We start from the raw sequence: 16,515 nt of genomic DNA, 5'->3' as shown, positions 1-16,515 counted from the left end.
AAAAACTTATCTCGGAATGGGATAAGTGGTTTCGTTCAAAATATTGGCCCGTTCGATTCTCACGTGGGTATGAGAATGGAAGCTTAGGATTGCCGAATTTTTCTCATTGAGTAGTAACTCAAACGATTTTATGAAATGGATCATTTTGATACCAACTGACAGAAAAGTATCAAGGATCAAGTGTAAAAAGTAGAACATTAATTCCAAATCTTACCTATAAAATTCGTCTTAATTAGTCACAATTTTTTGCATCATGGTCATCACAATCTTATTCTTGTTGGAAACCTCCAACAATCGTCATAAAAATTAGATGAAATAGGCTAACAATAATATCACTTCGTAATGTAGATTCTGAACTGAACAACTCAGTCCACTATTTTATCGTTCATTGAAATTTTCTTCCTACGCAAGGGGGATGTAATGAAGTTTCATACCGCATCGTGAAAAACATCCTGAATTGGAAGATAGCCGAGTTTTTGTTCACTAGTACTGAAAAGCCAGAGTCAAAATATTTTCATCGACGCAAAATTTATCGATTTTCGGCATTTGAGACATATTCCGTTTGCACCCCAAACCGGTGGGTATAAAACGAGATCGCAGGTCAAAGGTCAATTAGTTCGAAAATATTCATACGGTTGCTGGTGTTAATTCTGAATTCTGATTAAGTCTATACCCAGTGTTGAAATATGTGATTAGCCGAGATTTAATTCAATTTCTGAAAAATATATTTTAAGAGCCCTCATTTCTGTCTAACGTTTCAGGTCGTTGACCACGATAAAATGCGATTCTATCTTTCGTCCGAGTGATTCCAGTTCAAGTACGTGTAGAGATAAGGCTTGTAACCGGGTTTTTATTTATTTTCTTATTGGTACTTACTCTATTTTGCTCATTTCAAGTACGCCTCAGCGTGTTTAAATGCCACTTTCAAACACGTGTGTTTTAAAGTTCTCATGGTTACCAACATTGCAAATATAAACAACATGAAATCTAAACGTCAAATTTTAATTATTGGTCTGTCAAAAGTACCTTGGAATGTTGAATGAAATACAAATACTTCATAAACTTTATTCAAATATTCGACAATCTAATCTGATGTTTTTAAATGAATGTGAAAGGTACAATTTGTTATTTAGTGAGGTATCATAGCAGTAGATCTCATATAATCATTGTCCTTCTGTTATGTTTTTGTAAAGAGCCAAGAAGTATGGATTTATCACTCATGTCGCTGCACTTTACATTTAAATTCCTAATAACAGTTGTGTGAGCAAGATTGGGACATATATTCAAGCTTCAATTTCTGTACTATATCGAATGAAGGTTCTAATTGAAATGAAACGCACAAGAATTACAGCAAATATATTGAATTATGTTTGAACAATCAGAAATTTAAAATCATTCCGAGTTGTGCAGAGGGTAATATCCGATCCTCAATTCATTTGGTACATTAACATGAAGAATGAGTAAACGCTTCGCATCAGCTGAAAAGACAGAGACAAATAAAACTACTAAAAAATTAACAGCACCAATAATAACTGTGGTCAGATGTAAGCATCATAAGGAATAAGATAAACTAATGAGTAAAATAATCTGACGATGACAGCTTATAGGTCGAGTTCCGATATTGCTGGTGTTACTGGCCCGCATTCCAATAATAATAGAACTCTGAACAACTGGGCCAATAGGCACCGTCTCTCTCTGAAATACTCACTATACTGTTCAGGAATATCGGAACTACCCCATAGTATGAGAATGTCTATCTTAGATATTGGAAATAATATGTCGACAAGAAGATTTCTGCGGTTTGAGAGAATAACTCAGGAATCTGAAAAATAAATAAGAAATATGACATTGAACACGTGAATGTGGTATATTCTTAGATATTGCACTCTGTTAATACTTGAGGAGATACAGTGGTGGATAAGAAGGAGAGGTTGATGATGAGGAGGATGGAATGTGACGTTGCAGTCCTCTTGCATGTTAATGCTGTGAAGTTAGGATGTATCATATAAGCTTTTATGCAAAGGTTTGTTTTAAAGAAAGAAGGTCTTGGTTCAAATCAAAACCACTTTTTTGAAAACAATGCCGACTGTTTTCGATTTTTATTCAAAAATCTTCATCAGGGCTAGTTTTCACTCAATGGTCTCATCGTCATATATGATAAAAATATTCGAAATAGGCGACACAATGATATACCTACATAGATACCGACACATCGGGAGAACAATCTTTACTATAGTCTATCCAAATCCGAGAGGCCAGCGTAAACAAACTGACTAACGCGTGATCTTATTTGAGGTACTCCTCTTATTGGTCAAAGCTTTAGGAACGCCATGTTTGCAGGTGGAAGTAATGCAGAACCGCATTACGTTTGATTCATTGATTGTATGCGAATTGTTGTGCAGAACTGCAGAGGTCATTCATTGCTTTTTCTTTCGTAAATTGGTTTATAGTTGTAGAAAGTTATTCAAGTTACAATCATTTAAGATAATGTCAAGTACTGATACTGCTGAGGAATCGCGTGTTGACTTAAGTCCTCCAAAGAAGAGACGTCTGAAACGACACTTCAGTGCCGAGATAAAAGAAATGATTTTGAATACTTATAAAATTGAGATTATTCAAAATGCAGGAATGTGTTTAAAGGACACAACTCCGAGTTGCTGAGAGACTTGGCATTGGAGCTCGAAGTGTTAGGAGAATTATTTCCGAATACATAAATTCCGGTGTTCTATCACAGCCGGCAACAAATCAAAATCGGACCACCAAATGGGAGTCCTTATCAGATTTCGATAAAAATGTAATACGGCGAAAAGTTCACGAGTTTTTCTTCAGAAAAATGAACACCCGACTAGAGAAAGTATTAAAAATAGTTAATGAAGACTCGAACTTGCCAAATTTTAAGAAGAGTACCTTCTCTATAATATTGAAAAAACTTAATTTCAAATATGGACGTCGCCAACGCAACAGTTTTTTAATGGGCCGTGACGACATTAAATGTTGGAGAAGAAACTATCTCACGAAAATTAGGGCCTTCCTTGATGAAAACAGGAAGACTTACTACTTGGACCTACTGGATTAAAAAATCCGTCTGGTAAGGTCTTGAATTTTGAGTTTAACCCTCGGTTTCATAAAGCTTGATCAGAGAATCAACGATCTATTGACTGATGAACGTCAATTAGTTTTCAGTCGATAAGTTGGTCATAAGCATTCTGAATATCATTGTTGCACCAAATAATTATCTATACACGCCCAATTAATGATTCTCAACTGCTACTCCTCCAATATATTCGGAAATATATTTTCAATGGTTTCCTTCGGGAAATCGAATGCCAAATCGCAAAGGGCAAAGAATTATTGTATGTCATATTGGCAGTGACACTGGTTTTTTAACTGGAGGACTCTGGACTTTCCAATCCAAAAAAACTGGTGACTACCATGAAGAAATGGATGGTCAGTCCTTCGAAAAGTGGTTCGAGGGTATACTTCCTAAATTGGAGGAAAATTCTATAGTAGTTTTAGATAATGCTCCTTACCATTCAAGGAAAAGGGAAAAAATTCCTTATTCACAATTCAGAAAGAGTGATATCCAACAATAGTTGAGGGAGAAAAATATTGATTTCCCTATGACCTCATAAAAGCGCAATTGTTGCAGATAGTCAGGCAGAAAAAGAAAACTTTGAAAAATACATCGTGGATGAAACCGCAAAGGCCCAAAATATTACTGTACTTAGATTACCGCTCTACCACTGCGAACTGAACCCTTTTGAGTTGATTTGGGCCGATGTCAAGAATTTTGTGACAGATAAAAACACCACATTTAAAATGACTGACGTCCAAAATCTTTTTCAAGAGGTTCTCTCACGGGTTACTTCAGAAAGATGGAGAAAGTGCGTGGAACATGTCAAACAAAAGTTGAGGTAGACATGTGGAAACTGGATAATATTATGGATGATATAACACCAGTCATCGTCAACTTAGAAGAAAGTTCTGCATCTTCTGACGATACAACGGGCTAGTCACTTTTACAAAAAAATATTCTTACACATTTATATACATAGTATGTATTAAAGTGGAAACTTTAGATTAATTGTTCATTACTGAGACTCGTAGATAAGCATACATATTTTTCACCGGAACTGGAACACTCAAAAAGTTTTAAAATATAACGCTCTCGGAATTAAATTTATTAGTACACCTCTGCGTTATCACGTTCTTGACGCGTGATCAGTGCATGCTGCAATGTTTACTGCTGGCCTCTTGGATTTGGATATACTATAGTAAAGATTGTTTCGAATATTTTTATCATAATGACGATGAGACCACTGAGTGAAAACTAGCCCTGATGAAGATTTTTGAATAAAAATCGAAACCGGTCGGCATTGTTTTCAAGAAAGTGGTTTTGATTTGAACCCAGACCTTCTTCCTCTAAAAGAAACTTTTGCATATTAAAAGAAAGAGGTCTCAAACATATTGTCGTTAAGCTCTCATATTTTTTACTGATCACTTATTATCGACTCTGAGATTGATGTTGATATAGGGTAACAGCACCGGTTGTGGCCACTTTAAGACATTTTCCAACTTCAAATCATGATCGTACCCTTATTTAAGCGTCGCTTTACAATTAAAAACACTCCTCATGAATATTGTGATTGGAGAGTTGCCAAGCAAAATATATTTTGGCGGCGAATTAAATAATTAAAAAATGAAAAGTAGAGCGAGTGCAATTTATCCAGTTGTGGCCACGTTTTCCACCAGTTGTGGCCACACATTGTTTCAGTTGTGGCCAGTCACAGGTGTGGTTAAACTGGCATACTTTGAATACTCACTCCATTCGAAATTGAACAAACATTCACATAAATAACAAAAAATATATTCGAAATTCATGGAAATATAGATATAAATACTATAAAATAATGATTTCCCTTATACAAAAATGAAAAAGTCATCGAATAAAGGCAAAAATATTAATGTTTCTCGAAAAGTTTCATTTCTTGAACAAAACATGCTCCGCGAGTGTAAGCAGCCGTTGATTCTTTAATTTTCGAGAATAAGTCTTCTTTCTCATACCACAGAAGTTCTAGAGGTTCGGACCTTTTCCAGTTTTTTTCACTTCTAGACATTGCACAGCAATAGTTTTGGTGATCACTGATATTTAAGGCCGGTTTTATAATCAAACCTAAAGTCACTTTAATTTTAAAGCTTTCTTTAACTCTACCAAAAATGACACTAACGGCCGGTTTCACAATCAAACCTAAAGTCGCTTTAATTTTGAAGCTTCCTTTAACCCTACTAACGGCCGGTTTCATAATCAAATCTAAAGTCGCTTTAATTTTAAAGCTTCCTTTAACCCTACTGAAAATGACACTAAATGTAGCTTTAAGCGACTTTAAATTTGATCATGAAACCGGACGTAAAAATGACAGTAAAGGAAGCTTTAAGCTTAAATTGACGTTAAATTCGATTATGAAACTGGACGTAAAGGAAGCTTTAAGCTTAAAGTGTCTTTAAATTTGATTATGAAACTGGACGTAAATATTTTTGCATGATACAAAATGTTGTCATAACAAACAATTACTAATGTTCCTATTGAAAAAATGTCAGCACACTTGCTCAACCCCTGCTCTGTAGTACTGAAATAACTTTTTGGATGACATTGTTGCTGAAAAATGGAAAATTAAATTGAGTGTTGCATCTTTATCTGTTCAATAAGATAAAAGTATAATCTATCCTTTACTAACTGGTGGCCACAACTGGGTTTTTACGCTCCACTTTTGGCCACCAAGTGTCTACAAGTCACGAATCGGACTTTTTCGTGACCCAGTTGTGGCCAGCACAATATCATATAGTTAGAATGGAAATTTTTCAAATTTTTATTTGAAATAGGGAAGAATATGATGCATTTAATAACATAAAATATTTTCTACAAGTAACGCAAAAGTATAACTGAAAAAAATCAATGGAGACTTAGCATGTGTTTCTTAATCGCACTTATAAGCGTCCACCTGGTACAGCGTCTTTTCAAGAACTAAACAGAGGAAGCAACGAATTTCGCCATCTCTTTTGAAAAACGAGCTCGCCAATTGGTCAAGGAATAATCAAGAAGGGAATAGAAGGCAAATTTTATTGGCTAAATCAAATAGAATACGTTTCAGTCCAGAAAATGATTTCGAGTGGCCACAACTGGTACCATGGCCACAATCGGTGCCGTTACCCTATATAGTGGGACTGATTGACATTTTTTTTTCGAGTAACGTTGGACTTGTAAAATTTTTAGTGTGATACATCGGGACTTAGATTATTTTGGTGCGCCGGGATTTGAACTTAGATTTTTTTCTGATACACCGGGACTTGACTTTGATTATTTTTTTTTTTTGTGTGTGGTGTGCCGATACCCACTTCGAACTTAAGCGAATAGGTTGGCTAACGATTAACTTGCCGGGTCGGACTTAGAACTTGAACGGATTGTAAAAGACATACTGAGTGTGAAATATTGGTGCGTTCTGAATCGGACTTAGTTGAAAATAATACGTCGAACATGGATGTAAACCGGTTACTCAGTGATGAACTTACATACGAATTACAACTGAGAGGACAATCGATACCGGGTACGGTGATGACTAAACGGAGTCTACTACGACAAGTACTTCAGTCTAATGAACCTCTATTACCCCCAACATCATTGAATCCCGCCTCGGAGATTGAGATTTGCCAAAATAAACTCACCGATTTGGTGGAATCCCTTCAGAACTTCAATCATGAGAATGCAGCTAACGAATTTTCGCGAATTTACACCCGATTAATACACATACAAGGAAGGCTGGACTTTATTGTTACTGCAGACACAACACAGTTACAACTAGTTGGACAAATGAAGGCAACTACACAAGAGTGATCGTGAGCAGCCGCAGCCATCTAACCGACATCAGAGGTCTCTCTTGGATGTGGAGGTGCCCAGTTCACCTGGTGTGTCACCGATCCAACCGGAGAGGATTTCAGGGCTCCGAGAGCCATCGCTTATCGACTTGGGAGATGGTGTCGATCCTCCTGTAGCGGTCGATGTCTCACATACGGGAACACCTGTAAGGAATCCAACATTAGAAGAGGTCATGAATGAGACACGACAGACATGTAGAGCATTGCTACGGCAGTTACCAGCGATATCTCTCACACAGTCACAGGGCTGTGGGACAACAACACCTGAGGGTCTGACACAGGATAGATGGATTAATTCTACACGAAGGGTGTCTTTCGCAAACTTACCTGCACCTTGGATAAGTCCTGACCGACCAATTGTCACAACACCTGCCAGATCAGAACCAGAGTCCCGATCAACAATACCAACTATCCCGGTACACAAATGGAACATTTCCTTTGATGGCACTGGAAGTGTGACCGGATTTCTTGAGGAAGTGGAGAGGCTGGCTGAATCCCGTAAAGTGTCCCTGGAACAAGTTTTTGAATCAGTTTATGAATTACTACGAAAGGATGCAAGGGATTGGTTTATTCCCAGGAGAGGTACTTTCGAGGACTGGGAAGATTTCAGCAACCAACTGAAAGAAGCATTTCTGCCTGTCAACTACGAGGAGAATCTGTTAGAGGAAATAAAAAGACGAACACAAGGACCTGAAGAAAAGCTGCTTCTGTATGTTACCCGGATGCAGAACTTATTCCAGAAACTCACCTATACAAAACCATCCGAGGTGGAGCAGATCCGACTTATCCGACAAAGGTTGATCCCGCCCTTACAACAGGCCTTGGCCTTCCAGGAGACCAAGACGTATGATGAACTTCTCCGTAAAGGAAAAGTTTTTGAACTGGTCCAATGGCAGATGAGCCAGTACACCCGGCCACCCTCAAAACCAGGTTTCGTGGAGGAACCTCACCTGACGTACACTCCCCGTCAACTGAACCGATATCAGGCGAGTTTTTCTGTGGATACCGGAGAACAGGTTCATCAAACAACTGATCACAGGGAATCAGCCCCGCCGACGCAAGCCAACCAGACACGACTTTCTCCGCAGGGGGAAAGCCGTCCAAAGTCACACCGATCCAGAGAGTCAATAGTCCGGCAACAGGATTCACACCGGCATTTTTGAATTATGGAAGGGAACTAGAAGTCCCGAGGGCGATTTATTCGACAAACCCCCACAATAATGAAATGAACGGAGAATCCAACCGTCCAGAAGAAGGAAACAGAGACATGACTTACCGTACTCAACAGATCAGACATCTCCAGGAGGCTTATGAGTTCGTCCGTACCAGACTATACCGTGCCTTCCAACAACAGGCTCACCACTACAATCTTCGACGAAGAGAAGTCCGATACCATGTGGGAGATCAAGTTCTACGCCGAGACCGTCCTTTATCCTCGGCCGTTGACAGTTTTCCGGACCGTTCACCGTCGTTAAAGTTGTTTCACCTGTCATCTACGACCTGAAAGATACAGAGGGTAGAAAAATCACTAATATACATATTAAAGATTTAAAACCATTTCATGCATAATATATATTATTGTCATGATCCGTTAACCGTTCTATAGAAATAACCTCTGAAAGGAGGAAATCCGTTATTTTTTTCCGTTACCGAATATATATATTTTTTTTTTCGTTACCGACTATATTATTATTTTCCGTTTACCTGTTTGTCTGAATAACTGTAGGTACACTGACTGGAAATTGTCCTTGTCATTCTCATCACTGTCAAAGAGAGGCTGCCATCCAGTGTGATATCCCTAGTGCATCCACCCAATCTGAACCACCCCGAAAGAAGTTGAACAAGTTCCGCATGCCAACCAGTAGGGAGTTAGCCCTCCGTGCCTGTCCAAGAAACCAAGGCCACCTGCAAGGAGAAATCTCATAAATCTGAAGCCCGTTATTCAGCATAATTATAACTAACTACACCATCACAATTCCATTCAGGTTCCGTACATGCATCACCGTTGACCGAAATATTGTGTCTACAGATTTTCGTCCGTTCAGCATGCAATTAAAACCGAATCGAAATTATGGTACCGTCAATTTAACACTGTCTACCTGAAGAAACACCGTCTACCTGAAAACAGAAAGCAGAGAAAAACCGTTCCAAGAAGAAAAGTGGACCACGAGGAACGATGAAGATCGGAGAATTTATTGTTAGAAATTACCCACCTGCAAGTCTCATGCCGGCTCCGAGAGTCCCAACGTCCGTGTAGCCAGGTCGGAAGGGGTGAACCGGCCCATTGAGCCCCCACGTCGAGCTGTTGGGGCTTTCCACCTGTTGCAGCTCCCACGAATCCTGGGTAACCTACAAAACCACGATGGAATTCAAACACCCGCCAAACACAGTTAAATTAGGTACTCACCGGAGGGATGAAGCATGGCACGTTTCCGACCAGCGATGAAGATGGATTTCCACATAGAGAAAGAAGATTTTCCACTATTAAATACCCACAGATTACAGAGAACTCAGTTATCTGTGTAAATACCCACATCATGTGTCCACGGAACGATGAACAAGGTTCTTTGACAAGATGGCGGAGACCTGCGCCGAGCTGACTGACGCTGACGTTTCTGCGTGCGCATTGGAACTACCCTTTCCAACCATAGAGAGGAATAAGTACTTGATTGAGTTGTGAACTGGTCACGAGTATAGGTGGCGCGCGCGAAAGTAAGGTCATTATTTCTAGGGGTAGATAGAGTCGTGAAATTAAACTCACTATTTCATCGTAAGTTAATTTCTTCCGAGCTGAGGAGGGTGTGATGAAGTCCAGTTTTCTGAGGAAAATTGGAGTTCATCTTAGTGCATTTCTTTCGTTTTAGATTTCCGCCTTTGAAAATATTTTAATTCTCGAATATTCCGTATGTTCATTCCGATAGGCAGAGTAAATGTAAAAAACCGCTTATCTGTATTTCACGTTGTTTTTCTTACATGCCGCTGAAGATTTCGACGTTTTTCATCTGTTGATATGCGATGAACCGGAGCTGACGACGTTTTTCATTCTTGTCGCATTCTGGAATTTTTAGATTTTTACCGTGAGAGGGGATATGCCTATAAAAGCAAATTTTCCCCCGCGACGGTCACTTTTGACTTTTACTTCAGTTCTTTCACTTCGCTTCAGTATTTTCGATTTTTCGCTTCCTAACGTGGTGACTTCTGTTATAGATTCAGTTAATTTTCGGTATTTCTTTCGCCGTTGAAGAATAATCATTTTGTGTTTGCATCAGTGCTTAGAGTTAATTTTTTTAGTTTTTCTTTTAAATCCTTTGAGTTTCGAGTGCTTGAAACAAAGGAGGTAGGTCCCCGTCTGTACCGTTCAGTTTCTTTGTTAGACCTACGCCGTTACTTCTTTAACTTTGACACTGCTGTACTGTATCGTTTTCTGTTGTATTTTATCGTTCTTTACCCTGTTTCGCGAGTCTGACTTTTCCCTTCGCTATCAGTCATGGCGCGTAAGCCCTTGGGGTACTGAAGGGAAAGTTCCGTCAACCCCCCTGTCCGCGTTTCGCGTCATAAGTGTTAAATCCGAAATCTCTTCTTTTCTGTCAGTCATGGCGTGTTAACCCTTGGGGCAGAGAATAAGAGATACCGCACGTAGTCAGTGAAATCCCGTAGTTGCGCTAAAAATAGACATTTTCTTCGCTGTCAGTCATGGCGTGTTATAACCCTTGGGGCAGCGAATAAAAGTCTCGAACAGATCCGCCCTTATTGTGTTTCTTTTCCGGAGAAATACAACTACATACCGATACCGTATAGCAAGTCCTTAGCATTCGTTCCGTCAGTTCTGGTTGGCGCATTTTTTTTTATTGAACCGTTAATTTTTCACTACACCCGGTATAAATTTCATAAGTGCTCGTGACCGGATAGGATTTCCCGAATGTATGTTCGCTTATAGAATCACTCATATTTCACATATCTCCCTTGTACATATAACTAGTTTCCGAAGGTGTGAATAAACTCTTACACAATTTGATTTTGACTTCTTCGTTATCGCTACCGCCCTAGATAACAGTGAGCGCTGTCTCCGGCTAGCAGCTACTCTGGTAGGTTTGCTATTCTCCCTTAGTGAAAAGAATAGCTGGCGCTCGAGATTAGGTTTCTCCGAGTAAACCACGTTACAATATTTATATATCATAGATGATTAATGAAACTAAAAACTAAATGACATTATTTCTACTATATGAGTTATTTAAGAACGACACGTGTTTCGCTATCACAGTAGCATCTTCAGGTGGGTGCGAAGACTGCGAAGGTAATTTGCTACTATGATAGCGAAACTTGTGTCCTAGCTAAATAACTCAGGCTAGTGAAAATCATGGTATTCAGTTCTTAGTTTATTCGGCCGTTTTAAATAAACATATCTATCCATTGTTTCAGTTACTAAAGTTAAAAAAACCATCTGATTTCGTTTCTATGATCTATCTGTAGATATATTTTAGAAAGGTTTCCAATCATCAGTAAGTGAAACGATGGATAGATAGGTTCATTGAATACGGCTGTATGTAGCAGAAGGATGGCGATCTAAAATATTAGAACTGAAAGAAATTGTAGGAATTGTATGTGTTTTGTTACTTTAATACGGTGGTCGTAAAGAACAGTGGGGCTGTTTTTAGAATGAACCATCCGGATACATTGAGGGAAATTAGATCTTTCGATAGATTTTGTTCATGGTTTTTATGCCAGAGCTGATGAATAGTATATAATGAGGAGACTTGCTGCAAGAGATGATACTTTCATAATTTTGAAAGCCAAAACGAGGATCTAGAAATGTTATAAAATCTGCTATTTACCCGAAGAAACATGGGCATCTGCAAAACAAATATTGCTGATTGCAACTCATGCGGCCGCTGAAGTTTCATAAGAAAAATTAAGTATTCTTTATTCATTGCCTTATCCATATCGTACCAATCCATATTGTAGGCAGCTTCTTGAATGATTTCACCCTAGAAGAAATTGAAAACTTTGAATATCCGCAGTTATTCAACTCATTGGAAATTATATTTTCTAGTCCTGTGACTTTTACATATTTTTCGCACTTATTTCAGATTTGAACGCGTCACTTTCTCACACTGGTACTATTGGCGGAGAATATTTTTTAATGATACTTTAGAAACTGAAATAAGTAAGAAAAGGTAGTAGAAAAAATATTTTTTCCAACTCATGCGTGAAGTTTCGTGACTGCCATTTATCGAACAATGCGAATTGGAATTCGGGAAGCTAAATTATCACTTTTTTGCGCTTGCTATATAGGGCAAAAAAAATTTTTTAACAAGTCAATTCTCAAAAATAGTTTTTTTACGAGCGATTTGATGGGAAAAATGTGTTTGTGTCGATTCTTGATAACAGAAAGTGGCAACAATCAGTTTTTGTTTCAAAGTCGAGAGACTTCGCTTCACAATAATATTTTAATAAATCGGAACAGGGAATTTTCAAATACTTTGTCAATTCAACGTTCAATTGTCGATTGTAATTCATATCAATCAGATTCATTTCAGAAATCGTATGTCAGAAAACATCAATTATAATTCAGAAAGAAATCAATTGAATTAAGTATGCGCAGATATAATGACAATAAAAAAGGTTCAGATTTTTCAGGAGAACGAAAATATTGGATAAAAATAACGTGCTTTGTGCAACAACCTTTATATGCGAAAAACAATTTTTTCAACAATCCATATTTTGCATCATACTTTTGTATGAATCTTTTTTTTTACAAGATGGAGCAAAAAATTTAAAGAGAGGGGAGGGAAGGATAATCATACCCTATACTGAGCGCCGTTATCCAATAAATGTTGACGTCAACGTAGAAAAAATTGACGAAAAATGAAGTAAGGTGAGAAAGTTTTTGAAAATCACATGAACTCAAATATCTTGGAAACTGTTGATTTTTGGTTATCAATAAATTTGCCTGAAACGGCAGCAAATGAGTGATACAAACAACTCCTCCAAGGTTCACGTCTAATTTGGAAACATCCTGTATATTCTCATATCTAAATAATATGAATTTAATGCTCTGAGTGCTACATAACATTCGAAAGATAACTGTGCATTCATAAATAAATGTACCATATAAACAACATTCTCATTCACCATGATAATACATAACAATAATAGATAACAGATAATACAAAATTGATATACCGTATACCTTTTATGGAAAACATTACAAATTAATGTAAAGGATGTATAAATATTATATGATGTGTGATATGTATTTCGGGAAATGAGAATGTTATGTATATGGCACATTTATTTATAAATACACAATTATGTTTCAAATGTTCTGTTTCTGTTATGTAACACCAGCATGCATGAAACATGTTGGTTGGCTGGGTCACGTCTCTCTTTGAAAATAATGATTTAATGAACATGATTGTTCATTAAATGAGTTATAATTTTAAACGCTTGAAATATATTCCCTCAGCAGGAGGAGTTAATAACTAGATCTATTCCTGGATTTTCAGCCAAAGTCGCCAAAAAACTATCGCTTTGCTTTCCATGCACCAATTCTTGTCCAAACTGAATATTGAATCGAATCTTTCACGTGGTGAATAACTGATGGAAAATGGTTTATTTCCACAAAAAATATTAAATTCACTCACTCGAAATATTGAATGATTGTTCAAACTCATTAATTTTGAAGAAAACATCAAAACTAAATGAGGTTATACTTCAGCGCAGGAAGAATTTCTGTTCATACTCACCAAATCTGCTATTGTCTGCCACGAATAGAAATTGAAGTAACAAAGTGCCGCTAATAACAAGCCCTCCAGAAGATAAGCCTTATTGAAATCCTGAAATATTCGAAAATGTTTGTTTCAATATCATCCAGTTTTCAAAAGATCTATGAAAAAGTATCAGTAGCAAAAACTCCAAGGGGAACGAAAATTTTCTACCCGAAACATTTCCTTCCTTATCTGTCTTATATGCTAAGAGTTATATAGTTGATGCGTCGTGCGTTATACCATACTCATGAACAAAAAGAGGGGAAATCAGATACACTCGGTGATTGATTATGTAGGCTCATTTTTTCTTAACTACGGTATCATGGCAAAGAACAAACAGCTAGTACAAAAGTGATATGTCATTTGAAAGCACAATAAATTATGTATTTTTGCTGAAAAACAAACACATCCATAATTGATAATTTTTCATCGATAAAACAATTGGAAAAATAGGATTGATTTTGTTCATTTTAGAATCGTGATATTCTTCCCCTTACCAAGCCCGAAATAAGAACTTTTTCGTAACAGAAATTCTCATCTTGTAGCAGATTTAATGCCGTTTCCAGATATGTGGTCAAATTTGATGAGGCAACAAGGATGACTGTAGTGTAATTGATTTTATTAAAAAACTTGGAATATTTCGTGAAATCAAAAAATGTTGAATTGGAGGATAACTGTCAACATTTCGACCATGTGTTATATAACATTTTTTGTTGCAAATCACTCTCCCATGAAGTTTGGCCCTTTTGAAAGTAGACACCCTGTATAGGATGGTTAGTAAATTGACATAATCTTCCAAAGGAATGGTACGTACCGACTACAGATCACTTGTAAAAAATAAAAGTAGATAAAAGGATTTCTAAAAAAGTAAAAGTAGATAAAAGGATTTTTTTAAAAATAAAAGTAGATAAAAGGATTTCTATAAGGGAAAGGGTCGAAAGGGAAATCCGTAACCTGTTCGGAAGAAAATACCTTCGCAAATGCAGTTGAAAAACAGGCAGTGATTGGGACGAAACATATCATTGCTGGATATGTTAATGCACCTAATACATCTTGTATCAAATCGAAACACCTGTGGAAAAAATTATATGAGTAGATTAGTACACAAAAAGCGCTTTTCTTATTCGATGTCCATAGCGGATATGATGTATAAATACACCGTAGCGACATCTGACAGAGAAACGGAAACAGAGTTGACTGACATCGAATAAAAGGAGCCCACAATTCATTCCAGTTTAAGTTATGTTGCTCAGAAGAGGTCATATGAGACCGAAACCATGGTCAACATCTACTCTTTGTCGAGGAAATAGAATTTCTGTTAATACTTTGAATGATGGTAGTTTGTTAGTTCGACTTAGATTGTAACATTTGTTGATTTGATTGTCAGCGGGTGCATCTGAATTGATTTTGTTTATTACAATGAACATGGGCGAAACTATCATTCAAAAGTGGAATTAATCAAACTTGAACACGTCATTGGGTTATCATATCTGATAGATTTATAGATAGGTTTTTAATAATCTACCGCTCTTCATGATTACCTGTGTATCGACTACATTTTATTATTTGCAAGCAAACTGGTCGGAATTATTTCACTCTATTCATAATTAAATTCTCGATTGAATTTAGGAAGACTATCAAAATGAAAACTGAAACTTCCGCAACATCTTGAATTTGTTTATTTCCAAAATGTTCAAAGTGTCTCGTAACCAGTTCTATATACATTCTTAGTAAAACGTGAAAATAATCATAATTATCTTGTTACTCCCAGTTTCATAATCAAATTCACAGTCACTTTAAGCTTAAAGCTTCCTTTACTGTCATTTTTAGTAGGGTTAAAGGAAGCATTAAAATTAAAGGGACTTTAGGTTTGATTATGAAACTGGGCGTTATACTTTTAAGTCTGCAATATGAAATCTTCAAAAAGAAATCATTTTTTATTTACAGCACTCTATTTGTTTTTTTTTCTTACCAGTTGGAAAACTTAAGTGAATGATTGTTCCATTCAAACCACCTATTGATGTAATAAACCAAAATTACTTACAATTTCAGATCTTGATGACAGTCTACAATATCGCGAAACTTTCGCTTCACAAGTTCTAAATTCTGCACTCTGCTTAACGAAGTTTTCTGCATGAGTTTGATCAAACGTTGACACTTGTACTCAAAGAGTTTTGCTATAATGTATGAATCAATTGATAGATGCACAACCACTATTACAAGCCTCCATGCTATCACAATGAACCCAAGTACAAAGATTTCCCTTACTAAAACAGAATTCCATTATTGTGATTGGTCTCCCGATAATGAAAATAATAATAATTAAAATATTCATTGAATATTGACATAGTTCGTAATCTGTTAATGAATGTAAAGTGCGTTCAATAAAATTCATCGTCAAGTATATAGGTTACGGAAGTTTAAGGATTGCTATTCTGTTCTCCTGAACAGAGAGTGTGCTGCCAAACTGAGCAATTCGATACTCTTTCTGCAAAATATGTGACAATGTTCAAAGTTTTGCCAAGAATATCTCTCTTCAGGTATACCTGAAGATAACGTGCGTTCAAAAAAATTCGTCGTCAAGTAGGCTATGGAATTTTGAACTTCGATATTTCTTGTCTAAACGTAATTCTTAGCTCGTGCTTTACTATTTTCCAGGTGAACTGTCATTTTAGCATTTTGGGTTGTTGTTGAATTAAAATTATCAGCAAATTATAAAGATGGTTTTTACGGACGTGTGAAAGACTTTTACTATTGAATTCTACTTCAAAACTGGAAAGAAAATTGAAGGAAAATGGAAATATTCTGTTCCGGCTAC

The 16,515-nt window shown here is 36.9% G+C and overlaps 1 protein-coding gene across 1 annotated transcript; it reads right to left on the bottom strand.

Moving 5' to 3' along the window:
* Window positions 1–1,343: 1,343 nt before the first annotated feature.
* On the bottom strand, window positions 1,344–15,956 carry LOC123318974 (odorant receptor 67a-like). Its single transcript, XM_044905760.1, has 5 exons — window positions 15,742–15,956; window positions 14,670–14,769; window positions 13,677–13,766; window positions 11,763–11,915; window positions 1,344–1,478 (listed from the first exon to the last, which is right to left on the bottom strand). Exons 1-5 carry the CDS (start codon window positions 15,831–15,833, stop codon window positions 1,428–1,430), a joined length of 486 nt encoding a protein of 161 aa, XP_044761695.1. The 5' UTR covers window positions 15,834–15,956; the 3' UTR covers window positions 1,344–1,427.
* Window positions 15,957–16,515: the final 559 nt, after the last annotated feature.

The sequence above is a fragment of the Coccinella septempunctata genome, chromosome 8 (genome assembly GCF_907165205.1).
Source record: "Coccinella septempunctata chromosome 8, icCocSept1.1, whole genome shotgun sequence".
NCBI lineage: Eukaryota > Metazoa > Arthropoda > Insecta > Coleoptera > Coccinellidae > Coccinella > Coccinella septempunctata.
The sequence above is the reverse complement of the archived record's forward strand: the minus strand, read 5'-3'. Positions and strand labels throughout refer to the sequence as shown.

Bases quoted from the DNA above. Each gene is read 5' to 3' on its own strand.
- LOC123318974 (XM_044905760.1), bottom strand. From the start codon at position 15,833: ATGCAGAAAACTTCGTTAAGCAGAGTGCAGAATTTAGAACTTGTGAAG. The intron at 14,770-15,741 runs GTAAGTAATTTT...TTTTTTCCACAG, and splicing joins TGTCATCAAGATCTGAAATT to GTGTTTCGATTTGATACAAG. The intron at 13,767-14,669 runs GTATTTTCTTCC...CGAATATTTCAG, and splicing joins TTTCAACTGCATTTGCGAAG to GATTTCAATAAGGCTTATCT.